We start from the raw sequence: 15334 nt of genomic DNA, 5'->3' as shown, positions 1-15334 counted from the left end.
TTGCAATGATTTGCTAGCTTTGAATTCCCTGGTCTTAACTTAGACCAACACAGAACGACTATTCTCGATCCTTTTTGTTTGCAAACTTTTCGAAAGAAAAACTGGGCTTCCTGTGGTGGTACACGGACAAACCACAAATAATCGACTCGATGGGTTTACCATTTTTTCTTAGGTATGGTGCTCTGCTATAAATAACTCGCTTCTATAGAACTGCGTTCTATATGAACAACTGTGTAAACAGGAAATTCATTAGTTTTAACATTTTAATTTAACTTTTTATAGTTTTAATATTTTGTTGAAGTTATCAAATGTTCACTGATGGAGACTTAAGTGCGAATCACGAATTTCTCTATCTGAGTCACGATCGCAGTTCATTGACTGAGTTAAAGGATCACGAATGGAGGCGATGATTTCTTTGTCCTTTATGGAAATGATGGAGGTTGCCAGTGCATCATTGTCAGTGTCCACCCACTGACTCGCTATTTTTAAAAAAAAAAATTTTCTAAATCTTCACTATTCAGTTCATTCATGTGCTGCAAATCACCAATGATGTCACTTATATCATGCTATGGGGCTGGGCGGGGGCTATAAAAATACCGTCAATATGCTTCTGAGGTGTTAAAGGTTCTGACTGCAAAGTTGAATTCTGGGCAAAAATGCTCTATTTTTATTGCTGTTGGAGTTTCAAGATGTTTTGTGTTGAAGTTGATTTGAGTTGAAATTGAGGAGTTGTGCTGCTGCACACACCATGTATCCTGTGTGTAAATGTTTTGCCGAGATAAAATGCATCCCGTATTTTATGATTCTAGAGATTGCCGAAGCAAGTGAGCAACAATATCACGTGACCACTGTGGGGCATGTTTAACCTACTTTTAACCAAAACGACTCCAGCATTGGCAAACATGACAGACTCCACTCTCCCACCAGCTAAAAGCCAGCGGAAGAGAAAAGGAAAATATGAAAACGAATCAGCTAGAAACCATGCCAGAAAAGCGATGGAAACCAAAAGGTTGTCCACGAGAATTGTCGTGAAGGGACAGATCGACCACTAGAATCAACTGAAAGGTGAAACGGGTGCGAAATCTGACAAAGAATTAGCAGTGCTTATCTTGGCTTGCGTGTATGGAGTTCTACACCTAATGTTTTGAGCTTACAGAGAAAAAAACAAAAGCAGTAACTGAGAAGATATATTTGTCTTTTGTTTCACAAATCTATTTGCGAATGTCAACCACATATTTCATACCTGTGACGCAAAACTCTGAGATAGATGCAGAGTTACGATGCTTTCCAAGTGTCGCCATGTTGGTGTGACCCAGTTCCATAATTATGCTAATTAGTTCAAGGTCCTCATGTTTGGCTGTTTCTGTGGGGCCATTCTATTTGGCTTCAAGAGGTAGGAAATTCAGTCCCAAAACTGAGGAAAGCAACCCTCAGCAGATCAAAATGATCACATGGTATTGTTCTTGTGGGACACAGGAAAATGCCATACACGGTTTAAAAAAAATAATAATTTCAGGTGACTTTGCAGTCAGTACCTTTAAGCAGTATCAACAGTCATTTCATTCTTTTATTGATCCTTTGATCACCGTTCTCAATAATTGTTAGTGATCGACACCTAGGCTAGTTATGCCTTTGTTTTATGGCATTAACACATTCTTAACTTAATTGCAGACTTGATTACTTATTGTTTGTCTCTTGTAGGAAGAGGAACGCATGGCTCAGCGTGCCACGTAAGCAGGCGAATGACAGATATTATTACAGGAAGAGTGTTTATTTACAAATGGGCAGGCAAACAGTTCAAAAATGTGTGAGAAAAGCAGGGTTGTGAAATGGGCAATGGTCAAGCGAGGCACAAAGAGAATGGCGGAGGCAAAGATTAGAAGAATGGAAGAGTCCAGATATTCAAAACCAGAAAGGAAATTCACAGATACAAGGCTTGGTAACATGAGACACCAAGTACAGTGTGTATACTCTGCCAAGTCTGTGTATTTTGAGAGTTCTTATAAGCGCATGCTGTGATTGTACTCTAATCTGAAACAAGTGCATAGTGGTTAGTCCTAATGGCACTGTGTGGGCATTGTGATGTGTGGTGCGTGCTCCGAGCACCAACTCTCATGGACGTGACTTTATTTATTTATTTATTGGTGAAGACTCTGACTTGGTTTCTTACAGTTGGGGGATATGAACATGGTTCATTATAGCAGGGGTGCAGTATCCAAAGTTTGGTTTTGATGGATCAAAACGTTTGAAATATCTTGCATCCTTTTTGGTGGCTTTGCCACTGATTTCGTTTGACAATGGGTAAGTGCTTTAGCACATTGAAAAGCCAACAAATAACTGCTTGGTGTGGCTTAGTCTAAATATCATATCTGCCAAATTTTCTGGAGATTTGTGATTCTGTGAAAAATTTATTTATTTTAAATAAAATCCAAAATGGAGGGGGGATCCAGTAGGGCAGAAATCGACATTGTGTTGAACTCTTTGCTTAAGCCAAGGAATCCCCTGGTACCTCATTTTTGAAAATTGAATATGTAGTTCAAATGCTACAGGCATAAAGGCACCTCCAAACTTGATCCGTTGGTGGTGCTGGAGCACTGGAGATGCAAATGTGAAATGTGGTGAAAAGAATTAGAGGACTGTCCTCGGTGTGCCAAGTTTCAAAACTTTTTACCATGTGCAGGCTAGATGCCCTACCCTCTTTTCTGGATGTGTTCTAACCTCACACTAGGGTTCTACGTACATGCCTCCAGTGCCTCTTTGGCGCCACACTGCCTGCCTCCTAGTCAGTGAGGGAAGCCTCCAATGGGGCACCCATCTGAGATGGACCCATTTTCAGTTACAAAAGCCTTATGCCTTCAGTGAGTTAGAACTCATTCCCATTTTGTCTGAGACAAGGATGGTCTCTGCCTGTGGTATTTGGGCTTTTATCCCAGGAATGTTAACTACAGCTGTAGTCCACTTGGTCCTTTTGTGTCATAATACCGCACTCAAATGTCATCAATTCATTGGTGTACATTTGAACATAGCATTGTATCTGTTGTAACCACTAGTAATGCATGTGTCAATGGCAGGCATGCAGCCCTAGTCCAGCCTGGTTGTAATCACTTGTGTTAGCGAAGGAGTATTTGCTAAGGAGTCTTAAAAATACTAGATGACAAGGGGGAAAATGGAGGTGGAGTGTTTTGGGAGTACAGCAGTCTGTGAATTTGGCCCCAGTATGCATGTTGACAGAATCTATATTCATTCATATGGTCAATAGTGGAGAGCACAGTATGCTGAGCAGCACATATTCATAGGATACACGGGTGGTTAAACAGTGGGTGAAGTGGAAGATCGTAGAGTATTGGGAGGGGGGGGGACACTCTGCAAAGGACTGGGAGGCAAGTGCTGATGTCTTGTATCTAACTTTAGTATCCATGGAGTGCCATATCCACACATTTTATATATCTTATATTTTACATTTATTGTATATCACCTCAACACTGATATACAATATACATTTATTGTATATCAGTGTTGACTGTTATGTCCAAAGCTGTTTTGTGACTCATTTGACTGTTATAATTTATCAGTTTACATAAGCAAGAGATTAGAAATGTGTTACACAGAAATCAAAAGTTGTGTATGAATTTGTTTACAGTAAAAACTAACCTGTTGAATGGTAACCCAAAATGTCAATGGTCTGTTTTGTGTAATTTATAATACACAGTATCCCATTTATTATTTGTTTATTCTGTCTGTCTTTCCAAACCACAGGCACTTTGAGCAGATGAAGGACGATTCCATCGTTTGCAACATTGGCCATTTTGATTGTGAGATTGAAATGAAGTGGCTCACTGAAAATGCTGCAGAGAAAACCAATGTTAAACCTCAGGTACGAGATTGATGTTTAGCTTAATCTTGAGTACTAATCCTGTCAAACTACAATTCACAGAGGGCTACATTATTGTATATTAAATATCAGTGTACACAGACATAGAAGTAACCATGAGGGACACATGTTTAGCTCAAAGAATAAGAACAAACATCAGAATTATATACATCAAGGCTCTATGCTTACATTTTTATGCTAAAACAAGAACCAAGACTGCCAAGTCAAGAACCAATGGAAAATTTGATGCCATAATCAAAGTTCGGTTTAAAAAAAAAAAAAACCTGGTCATACATACTGTGTATCTGGGAAAATGAATTATGATTTGTTTATTTAGAAGTAGAAGAAATGACAACACCTATTTCCAGATTTCTGTGGGAGTTTTTCCTTGCCGGGCGGCACGGTGGTGTAGTGGTTAGCGCTGTCGCCTCACAGCAAGAAGGTCCTGGGTTCGAGCCCCGGGGCCGGCGAGGGCCTTTCTGTGTGGAGTTTGCATGTTCTCCCCGTGTCCGCGTGGGTTTCCTCCGGGTGCTCCGGTTTCCCCCACAGTCCAAAGACATGCAGGTTAGGTTAACTGGTGACTCTAAATTGACCGTAGGTGTGAATGTGAGTGTGAATGGTTGTCTGTGTCTATGTGTCAGCCCTGTGATGACCTGGCGACTTGTCCAGGGTGTACCCCGCCTTTCGCCCGTAGTCAGCTGGGATAGGCTCCAGCTTGCCTGCGACCCTGTAGAAGGATAAAGCGGCTAGAGATAATGAGATGAGATGAGTTTTTCCTTGCCACCGTCGCCACAGGCTTGTTCATTGGGGATATATTAAAGATAAAATTAGCTCATGTCTTCAGTCATTCAAATTCTGTAAAGCTGCTTTAGGACAATGTCTATTGTTAAAAGCTCTATACAAACAAACTTGACTTAACTTGACCTATTTCCAGATTAAATCTTGTATGTTAACTTGAAAAACTGCACCATAAATGAATCGTTTTTGGGTTGTCCATCCATCTATTCTTTTGGTGTGTACATCCCTGTGAGATTTTCTTTAGCACAATATCACAAGAATGAGTGTTTGAATGTATGCAGGATTTATAGGAAGTTGCCAGCAGATAAACTGGTTCAGTTTTAGACTAGAAATAGTTTTTGTTCAGCAATAATTTTCTTCCTGTTTAAGTATAATTTAAGGGTATTCGAGGCATACCATAGCAGAGTGGGGAGAGAGGTTCAGGCAATGAGTATTCAACACATTTAAAAATAAATAAATAAATTTCAGATACAGTTATTGACATGAAATTTAGACCGGACATTGCTATTAACTTAGTGCCAATGTAGTGTGGTCAGATGAGACAAAAATAAAACTTTCAGCAGCAATATGAGACACATCAATTTTGGAGGAGAAATGGCTCTGCATATAACCCTAAAAAAAAACATTCCTACAGTAAAGTACAAAGGTGGAAGGATTGTGGTCTGAGGCTGTTTTCAGTTTCTCTTCTCGTGGTACTGGCATAATCCAAATGATCAAAGGGAATATTATTGGAAATTCTTGAAGAATCTGTTGTCCTCCATCAGACACTGAGGATGAGACATGGGTCGACTTTCCAGCTGGACAATGATCTAAAATGTACTGTAGAGAAGACTCTTAATTGGTTCCACAGGAAGAAAAATAAAGGTGTTTGAATGGCCCATTCAATCACCAGACTTGTGGACTTGTCAAAATTTGTGGAATGAACTGATTTTATAGATGTAAAGATAGATGCATGCTATTTGCTCGGGACTCCCCTCAAATTAAATAACTTCCCAGCCACAGAATAGCCTGATTTTTTTTTTTTTGTGAGATATTACAGAAATAAACATGTATTACAATGACCACATTTCAGAGAGAATTAAATTTCACCGATTTTATGAAATCGAAAGGCCATCTAGCTTTAAAACCAGCTGTTTAATATTGTGTAGTTCCCCTTAGTGCTGCCAAAACGGTTCTGACCTGCCAAGGCATGGACTTTACAAGACCTCTGAAGGTGTGCTGTGGTATCTAGCACCAAGATGTTAGCAGCAAATCCTTTAAGTCCTGTTAGTTGTGAAGTGGGACCTCCATGGATCAGACTTGTTTGACTAGCACATACCACAGATGCTCAATCGGATTGATCTCTAGGGAAATTGGAGGCCAAATTAACACCTGAAACTCTGTCATATTTTGCAGGCCATTACTGAACAATTTTGGCAGTGTGACAGGGCGTATTATCCTGCTGAAAGAGGCCACTGCCATTGGGGAATAGTGTTGCCGTGAATGGGTGTACTTGGGCTGTAACAGTGTTTAGGTTGGTTGTACATCTCAAACTAGCATCCACATGTATACCAGGACCCACGGTTTCCCAGCAGAACATTGCCCAGAGCATCACCCTGCCTCTAGTTGCTTGCCTTCTTTCCATAGTGCATCTTGAGATCATCTGTTTCACAAGTAAACGAAACACACCTGCTTCCAACATATCAACTTTAAGAACTGACGTTCACTTGTTGCCTAAATTATCCCACCTCTTGAAAGGTGCCGTTGTAACAAGATAATCAATATGATTCATTTCATACATCAATGGTCAGTGTGTGGCTGATCAGGGTGTGTGTGTGTGTGTGTGTGTGTGTGTGTGTGTGTGTGTGTGTGTGTGTGTGTGTACGTACTAGGGCGTGTTTGATTTTACAGTCTTTCTGTGATAATTTGTGATGTTTGAATTACAGGGAATGCAGAAATCAAGAGTTTGATTCCCTTATGCTGAGTACAATGTGTGTCTTGTGAGAATTGTACTGTTGGCTCTTTTTCTATAAGAAATTTTTTTTTAAATTTAAAATCCATCCCCTCCCTTGCATTGTATTATAAACCTAACTATTTCTGTTTGACCACATTTTCAAAAAGTTCTGGGATTCACTGTGCCCATGAACTTTACCTTACTTTGTTGAGCATTGAGGGTTCTGAACTTTGCCATGGGTTAGGCACATGCATGCTGATAACCTATGTATACCTTGCTATCGTGTGCCTTGACAGCACATTATATGAATCTATAAATCATGAATGCTTATTTAAATAAGTGGTTCACAACACACAAATGGGCAGATGGGTCAAAGTTTTAGGTAATTATTAGCCTGGCTAACGCGACTTCAAAGCTCTCCGAGCTATTGGTCTGGCCAAGATATTAAGCCCAACCATTTCCCAGAGCCCGTGGTTGACCCGCCTCCCTGAAATGCCTCAGTTTGCTACTGGTCGAAGCCAGAAAAGGCTGTGACGAAGCTTAAACCAATCACATCACTCTTTCCTCTGACGTATGCAATGCGACGGGGCTAACTGGTAGATTAAACTCTTACCGAAGCCGGTCGGGAGCAAGGCGAAAACGTCCTTCCTTTCAATAAATACCTCCAGGGCTGCTCTTTGCTCCGTTTTCAATGAGAACTTCCCGTTGAATGCTTTCAATACAGCATCTATGCGTAATAGATGCGGAAGCGTGAATGAAGCGCTTCCGGCATAGATTCATTCTGTAAACAATCTATGGCTTCCGGTCGCAGTTCTACTACGTCAGTGCCTTGAACACGCCTCTACCCAGGGCCGTTGGAGATGCTCAAAGTTGATTGGTTCCCGATTTTTCGGGAGCTTGGAAGAGCTGTAGATAGCTTGCCTGGCCAGACTAAGCTCGCAACAGGCCCTCGTGTTGCGTCACGCTTAGGATGGGCGGGCCCAGGCTAGGTAATTATAGCATGGGAATCTTGACAGTTGGGCAAATAAATAGCGCACACTCAGGTGCACAAGAACATTTATCACAAACGGTAGCCCTGGTGCAACTGTGATCTTTGTATATTTAATACAGTGTGAATTCCTCATAGCACTTTAAAAATGTGTGTATGTATGTATTTGTGTAATAAATAAATAAAGACACCCCTTAACATTGACCTGGTAGTTTTGAAACTATGAAATGCCAGAGTGAAAAGAATATTTAATGCATTAATCAATCTATTCTGGACTTCTAGCCTAGTTTGTGTGTAATTAATTGTAACTAATCTTGTGGGGAAGCCATGACCTAAAGGTTGGCGAACCAGCTTTGGGACCAAAAGGTTGCCGGTTTGATTCCCTGGACCAGCAGGAATGGCTGAAGTGTCTTTGAGCACCTAACCACCAACTGCTCCCCAGGCTACTCTGGGTTTGTTGTATGTTATTCTGGATAAGCGCGTCTGCTAAATAACGGTAAAGTAATGAAAGGTTTTTGTGTTGTGGACAGTTTAATGAGCCTTCAAAAATTGGCCTCTGTGGGGGATAACAACACAAGAAATTGTAAAATTCTGACATTCACTTTTTAAAGAAGTTGGCCGGGTATTCATTCGTTATTGAAAAGCTCCTGGACTTCAGATCATGGATTAGAATGAGTTAATTTACTTTATTTAGATCCTCTCATAATTCTGCTCTTCTCCCTCATCAGGTTGACCGTTACCTCTTGAAGAATGGACGCCATGTTATTGTATTGGCTGAAGGGCGACTTGTGAACCTGGGATGTGCCATGGGTCATCCTAGTTTTGTTATGAGCAACTCCTTTTCCAATCAAGTCCTTGCACAGATTGAGCTCTGGACCAATACTAGCAAATACCCACTTGGTGTGTACTTCTTGCCCAAGAAGGTAAGATATTTATTTATTTATTTATTTATTTATTTATCTATCAAATTGTTCAGATGGTTAAGTCACACTGCTTCCCACAAAACATAAAGGTGTATGCAAATCAGGGGTCTTATTTAAGTATGCCCACACACACGCGCGTGTGTGTGTGTATTTATTACATTACACTTTTTTTTTGTAAAACATGGCCTGGACCAAGCACATTTGTTTGCAACAGCCTATGCTGTTCAGAAGATAGGAGAAAGTTGCTGTGTATGTCTGTAGAATGTCATTTATGTCTAGAATGCGAAGTTATTCTTGTCCCTGAGGGTGTGTGTATATTTAGAATTACTCTGACCATGAATATGCAAAAATCCCATGTGACAGAAAAAGAGTAGCAGTGGGTTAACTGACTGACTATAAGGAGTTTCCATCCCACTTAAAAAGCTCAGCATAACTGAGAGAGTAATTGCTGACTTTGGTGCTCACAACATGGTGATGAAATGCACAGTCAAGTCATATGAAATGTTATTTGGGCTAACACAGATAATGACTGATCATGCCATGCTTGAAGATTTTGCTTCTAGCTTTGTGCAAGGAATTGTTTGCTGAGAGTGACGTGAGTAACTCAGTCACATTCGTTTGCCCAGTGCAATTTTAAATGACCTCTGATAGCAATCTGTCCTACTTTTGGAGAGGTCAACAAAATATATGCATTCATATTGTTGATGTTGAAATTCACCAAATTTCTAAATATGATGGTAGAGAAGACATTCTAGACCATTTCTTCTGACAAGTTTACTAATCCTGATGTAATCTTGATGTCTTCAAAGGCTTTTATAGGTGAAAGTCTTTTACTTTTGAGCACTCTTTTATTATTTAATTTAAACTTCATTATACTGTAGTAGACAGAACAACAACAACTTTATTCATCGCACACTTGTAAAATTCCTCTCTGCATTTAACCCATCTGAAGCAGTGAACCAGGGAAGAGAATTTTCCACCGATCGGTGGATTTCCGACTTTTTCAGACCAAAATGAGAGTTTTTGAGATCGATGTAAATCCGTTGAGAAATTTTCGGGGGGGGTGTATGGTTAACGATCTGTAGTCACCTTATAACGCAGACATCCCAAGTCTCCCGGAAGTTCCGGGAGACTCCCGCATATTGATAGTGGCTCCCCCGATGCCTGCAAATTGGAGAATATCTCCCGGAATCTAGAGCAAGCGAGCAAGTGTGCACGCGAAACATTAATGTCTGCATCGCGCATCTTAGAATGTGCGCATACGAGGGAGTGTGAGAGGCGTGTGCGCTTGTTCATGTAGCGCAGGGGTGGGCAATTATTTTTTCCATGGGGCCACATGAAACACAAAATTTTGTGGAGGGCCGGACCAAAAGGCTGAACTAAATTCTGCAGAATATTAATTGTATTTCTTTATATAAAGCAGAAAATAACATTGTTTTTACAAGCTGCTAAGACTGGTAAGAGTATGGAAAAAACGAGGTTGCCTTACAAAAAATGTAATTTATTCAATCAAATTTCCCAAAACAATGGTTAACAAAATGTGAAAGTTTGTACCTTTTTTTTCAGTCACATTCACCCCAAAACACAATAAAGACATCACAGTATTGTCTTTCTACTCCAAATATCAAGCAAGATACATCATATTATAATAATGATGCCCACATTTGTAGTCTAATCACCTCATGTGACCTGCTCGCAACAACGTCGATTCGGTGTAGGTATCAGATCTACAGATCGGCTCGGGCTCCGGCGCCTGCTGGTGACATCACACTGTGTGATTGGCTGGACCGTTTGAAGGATGACGTACAAGTTTGTGGTTGGTCTGGACAAATTACGGAAGTAGTTATCGCGGGATTAGGTTTCGTGGGATTTCATGTCATGCTCATGTCGTGTGCATTGCCTTTTTGTTGAGCACAACTTCAAAATAAAAGCAATGCGCATTCAGTCCATGCATGAGGTAAAATTAGAAAATACGTTTATTTTGTAATTTCTAATTAACCCTACGCGGGCCGGTCAGAATGAACCAAAGGGCCGGATGCGGCCCGCGGGCCGTAAAATGCCCAGGTCTGATGTAGCGCATGCTAGACAAGGAGCATCCTGATTGGCTTATTTTGCTGAGTAACCCAATCAGCTTTCAGTGTGGGCGGGCTTTTATCTCTTTTCTCAAGGACCAAAGTTTTCTGTTGAGTCAGTGCAGCCTACAGGATAGTCATGGCAGAGAGAGAGTGCGCGCCCCAAAAAACGAAAATACAAAACCCACTTCACTCAGATTGCACAAAAGAATCTCCCGGTCTAATAAGGGTCAAAAATAATGACAGTTTTGCGCGATGTACTGTTTGCAACAGTGATTTCAGCATTGCCCATGGTGGCTTAAATGATTGTAAAAGACATGTTGAGGTGAGGAGTGTCATTTCATGTGCATTATATTTAGGTCTACAACAGGCTGTCATGAAAAGACCAAACTTATTGAAGATTTCCGTAAAGTAACAATGCATGAATATACATCATATATCATGTATATCAATTACACGTCATGTGTGTGTATCTTTTTATAAATGGGGTTAGCTTATCTAATGTAGCATGTTGGGGAGAATCATAGTATCATATCTATATTTCTGATAAAATTTTAGGTATGATACCATGTATAACTCTCCTACTTATTGCTCATTTCATGGGGGGACGGGGGGGGATTGCTGGCATGTGCCGCGCGGGAGCGTCTGCCCAAATTTTTTAGGCCGAGATGAACTTATAGTTTTTGATTTAAAAAAAATTTCCAATATGTAATGCCAATTGTACAGGGAAAAAAAAAACAATGCAACAACTATTGACAGACATACACATGTGAGTCTACTGTGAGCAGTGCTGGTTGAATAGTCTAACAGCTGCAAGAAGGAATGATCTGCTGTAATGCTCCTTCACACACTTGGGGTGGAGCAACCTGCTGAAGGAGCTCTGCAGTTCAGTGAGTGAGTCCTATAGGGGGTGGGAGTCATTCTCGATCATAGATGACAGCTTAGCCATCATCCTCCTCCACCCACCACCTCCACTGGCTTCAGGGGGCATCCCAGCACAGAGCTGGTCCTCCTGATCAGTTTGTCCAGTCTCTTCCTGTCAGCTGTGGAGATGCCGCTCTCCCAGCAAACCACGCCGTGAAAGATGGTAAACTTGCTCACAAATCAATGCGTGGGTTTGGTCTATGGTGTCTAAATAAAATTTTAACGGGAGAAATTTTACTTGAGAATCACCTGACAAAGTTGTTCAACCTCAAATTGACAACTCTAAAACGGGTGTAATGGATACATTTAAAAGTTGTGTAGTACTCCATAAGCATTATAGGACAACAGAAAAGGGGACCCATGCACAAGTCACAAAAGATCACGGTGCTTGAATTGCCATCATTAAATTTTCTCCTCTCATACATCACTGATTTGAACTGTGTCACTGTACTGCTACACCTGGCTATAAGCTGAAGCGTTCAATGTGCTCACTCAATTTCTTAAAGACTGACCTGTGCCAAGAATTTTATGTAGCCATTTTTTTTTCAAAGAACTTTCATTTCTGTCTTCAAGGAAGAAGACAAGGCTCAGGTTTTGTTTTGGGGTTTGTTTTTTTTTCCCCCTAGACAGACATTGTCAGTTGTCGGTCAATACATGCCTGTGCTGTCTTTGCATAAATCTCTCATGTTGCAATCAAGGTTGTTCTGGAATTTTTCAGACTCAGCAGAAATGTTGCCTTATTTCTTGGTAATCACAGAACTTTCTCCACAAATCCTTTCATTTCATGTCTAGGTGACTTATTTTTCATGAAACTTTTGGCAATTTTTCCTTTTCTGAAATCACATGGGTGGTGGGTCTAGGGATGCTGCCACTGCTTACAAAGCCTTATTGGTTGTTTCTTACACTGTGCCATTTTCTTTGCTGGCATCATCAATTGCTGATTGACCATGAGATCTTTTATGAACACAATTGTCTTTTATTTGTTTTGTCATCCTAAACCTCAGTAGAAACAAGCTTGTGCCATAAATACTACTAACCCAGGGGTCAGTAATATAATTTATCATAAGTTTCATGAGTATAACATGCTATCCTGGTCAAATACTGCCTGAAACCTGATTGGCCAGTGGTAGCCACATTTAAGTCATCATTAGAGATTCACTTGCAGATTAACACAGATGTATACTACCAGTCAAAAGTTTGAACACACTCATTACTATGATTAAGTATGTCCAAAGTTTTGACTGGGACTTTATACCAAATCCCATGCAGATCTTAAGATATGCTATTTAATCCTGTCCCTAATTATGACCACTCCCTAAATTTTGAACACATGCTCAGAATCTTGTCCTTTAGCATGCCTCTCAAGTTTTGTGCAAATCTTTGTTCATATGTTGAGATTGTACAAGCAATCATTCCATGACGTCAAATTTCCTAGGACAAAAATAGATTTCCAAAAATAGATTGAGATCATTTACACAAGGTTGCTCACACCTTAAGCCAAGGAATCAACAATAATTTTGTCTGTGTCTCAGTTGTTGACATAAGACCCAAAACTATAGAATAAAATCCACTCATCTCCACAAATCACTCAAGTCTCGACTAAAAGCTTTCCTCTTTCGCAAAGCCTACAGATTATAACTCGTACAGCTTTTAGGTAATTTTACAATTATTTTTATTTTGTAAACGCATTGAGACTTGGTGTAATGTGTCTGTAAGAAATTATTATTAAGTCTTTATGGTATTAGGGATAGAAACATTCAAATTTTAAAAGGTATATCATCAAGCCATCTATGATACTTATCTATCTTGCTGTATCTCATCACACCTCATATAAGAAGACTGGATTGAAGTACAAAGTTCAGAAATAATGGCAAAAAGCAGAATAAATGTTTTTGACTGATTCTTGAAAAGATTAGGTAAAACATTTTTTATAATATTTGCACAAACAAATAGAAACATTTTAGGGGGAAAACACAAGCAGGGAGTGACCAGTTCTTGCCACACATTACTGCATTTAGTTTAATGTTGCCATGTCTTTTGGTGGCCTCCCTGATTTTTCTTGTCCATGTGTCAATTTTGGAGGGAATTCCTCTTCTTGGTAATGTCATTATGGTACCTTATTTTCTCCACAATGCATGGACCTTTCTGAGACACAATATTTTAATAATATTGCTTGTTAAAATATATGCCAAACATTAACTCTTACTGCCAAATGCCAATGCATAGTTTGGAATGGATGTACTTTTTTGGATTTTGCTCATGGACTGTTTTTTTTTAAACTTATTTTTAACCTTTCTCTTTTGCTTTCCCAATAAATATAGCTGGATGAGGAGGTAGCTGCTGCCCACTTGGACAAACTTGGTGTCAAACTGACGAAGCTAACTGATAATCAAGCCAAATATCTAGGCATACCTCGTGAGGGTCCTTTCAAACCAGATCACTATCGCTACTGAGGAGCTTCTGCCAATTGGTCTGTGTTGATGTTCAAAGTAATGTACATTTCACAAGCACTAACCTTTTCTGTGCTTGCATTCTCAATAAAAAATATCATTCAGGCTGTTTATAAATGCTCTCATGTCTTTGACCCTCAAAATGAATGCCTACAAAGTCTCCTTTCAGAGGAGAATAATTGGTTTGTTGATTTCCAAGCACTTACTACATAATTTGCTTTATAGGTTTTTTTTTCCAATGACAATGCAAGTTCCAGCCATCATTTTGTGAATTCCATGTGAGTGTACTCAAAAGGTTTCAACATGAAATATTGCCTGTCATGTTTCACAGCAACCTATTTATGACAGAATAAAGAACATGCCTGTACTTAATTCTGTATTACTATCTTTTTATTAAATATCAGGCCTATATTATTGTACTTTACAATTAGTTCCACTGTGGACTTTCAAATATAAGCTGACAAACAATCTTGGACACAGTAATTAAAAGTAAAACCTTATAATACTCATAGTGCTCATTTAGCATGTTGCATATCCCCCAGTCTGTAAAAAAAAAAATTGTCGAAGCCTTTTCATGTCAGGACAGTTCTAACAAAACTTTGTGTTTTAAGGTGATGAATTTTGATTTGTCTGTACTGAAAAAGGTTGAATTGATAAGTATGGGTGATCTAGAAATAGAAGTCCTCTGCTGACGAGGAGATTCTGCCTCATGGATCTGGGAGCAGACGATTGCTGGCGCAGCTGTTTAGAGATGTTTCTCAGTTTTTGAAGGACAAACATGAGTATATATCCACATTCAAGAGTGTGTTGTAGCAACATGATTGGAAAATGTAATATCAGGAAGCAGATTTGGCAGAGTGTGATGGGGTAGCTTCAATGGGTAATGGAAAAATTACTGAGTGGGTAGTCTTAGAAAAGATAGGGAGCAAAGATAAATTTCAAGGATTTAACTGAAACTAGCTTGAGGAGCAAAGATTAAGCAAGGTCAGAAAAACAAACTGCAAGCATGCCAAACAAATATCTCTATCAAAGGGTTTTAAGAGTGCTAAGGCCCAGGCTTACGGTTTAAAAGCTCTTTGCACCAGAATTAATATTTTTCACTCTTGAGCTCCTCCTACAGTTGCTGAGCAGAATTCACTTTTACATCATTATCATAAATAGAAGTTGCACTTTGAGCTCCCCTCAGGGACAGCTGTGCACATGCATTTGTTTATAAGTTGAAGGATATGGAAACAGCAGAAGCCAAAGAACCATGCTGACTGACAAAGCAGAGTAATATTACAAGATTTTTCACAAATATGACTGCATAGTCATATTCATTGTGACATCAGAGATGAACCCTAACATTACAAAAAGAATAAAGTTTTAGTTTTGC

The 15334-nt window shown here is 39.7% G+C and overlaps 1 protein-coding gene across 1 annotated transcript in view; it reads left to right on the top strand.

The window, feature by feature from the left end:
* The window catches only part of ahcy (adenosylhomocysteinase), a 71151-nt gene extending 56820 nt beyond the window's left edge, over positions 1 to 14331 (top strand). The window contains exons 8-10 of the mRNA XM_060919147.1: positions 3757 to 3874; positions 8319 to 8513; positions 13831 to 14331. Of these exons, the coding sequence (XP_060775130.1) occupies positions 3757 to 3874; positions 8319 to 8513; positions 13831 to 13962 (445 nt within the window). The 3' untranslated portion in view covers positions 13963 to 14331. The remainder of the gene's footprint in view (positions 1 to 3756; positions 3875 to 8318; positions 8514 to 13830) is intronic.
* Positions 14332 to 15334: the final 1003 nt, after the last annotated feature.

Source organism: Neoarius graeffei, chromosome 4, assembly GCF_027579695.1.
Source record: "Neoarius graeffei isolate fNeoGra1 chromosome 4, fNeoGra1.pri, whole genome shotgun sequence".
NCBI lineage: Eukaryota > Metazoa > Chordata > Actinopteri > Siluriformes > Ariidae > Neoarius > Neoarius graeffei.
Note: the sequence above shows the minus strand (reverse complement) of the source record. Positions and strands in the feature narration are given on the sequence as shown.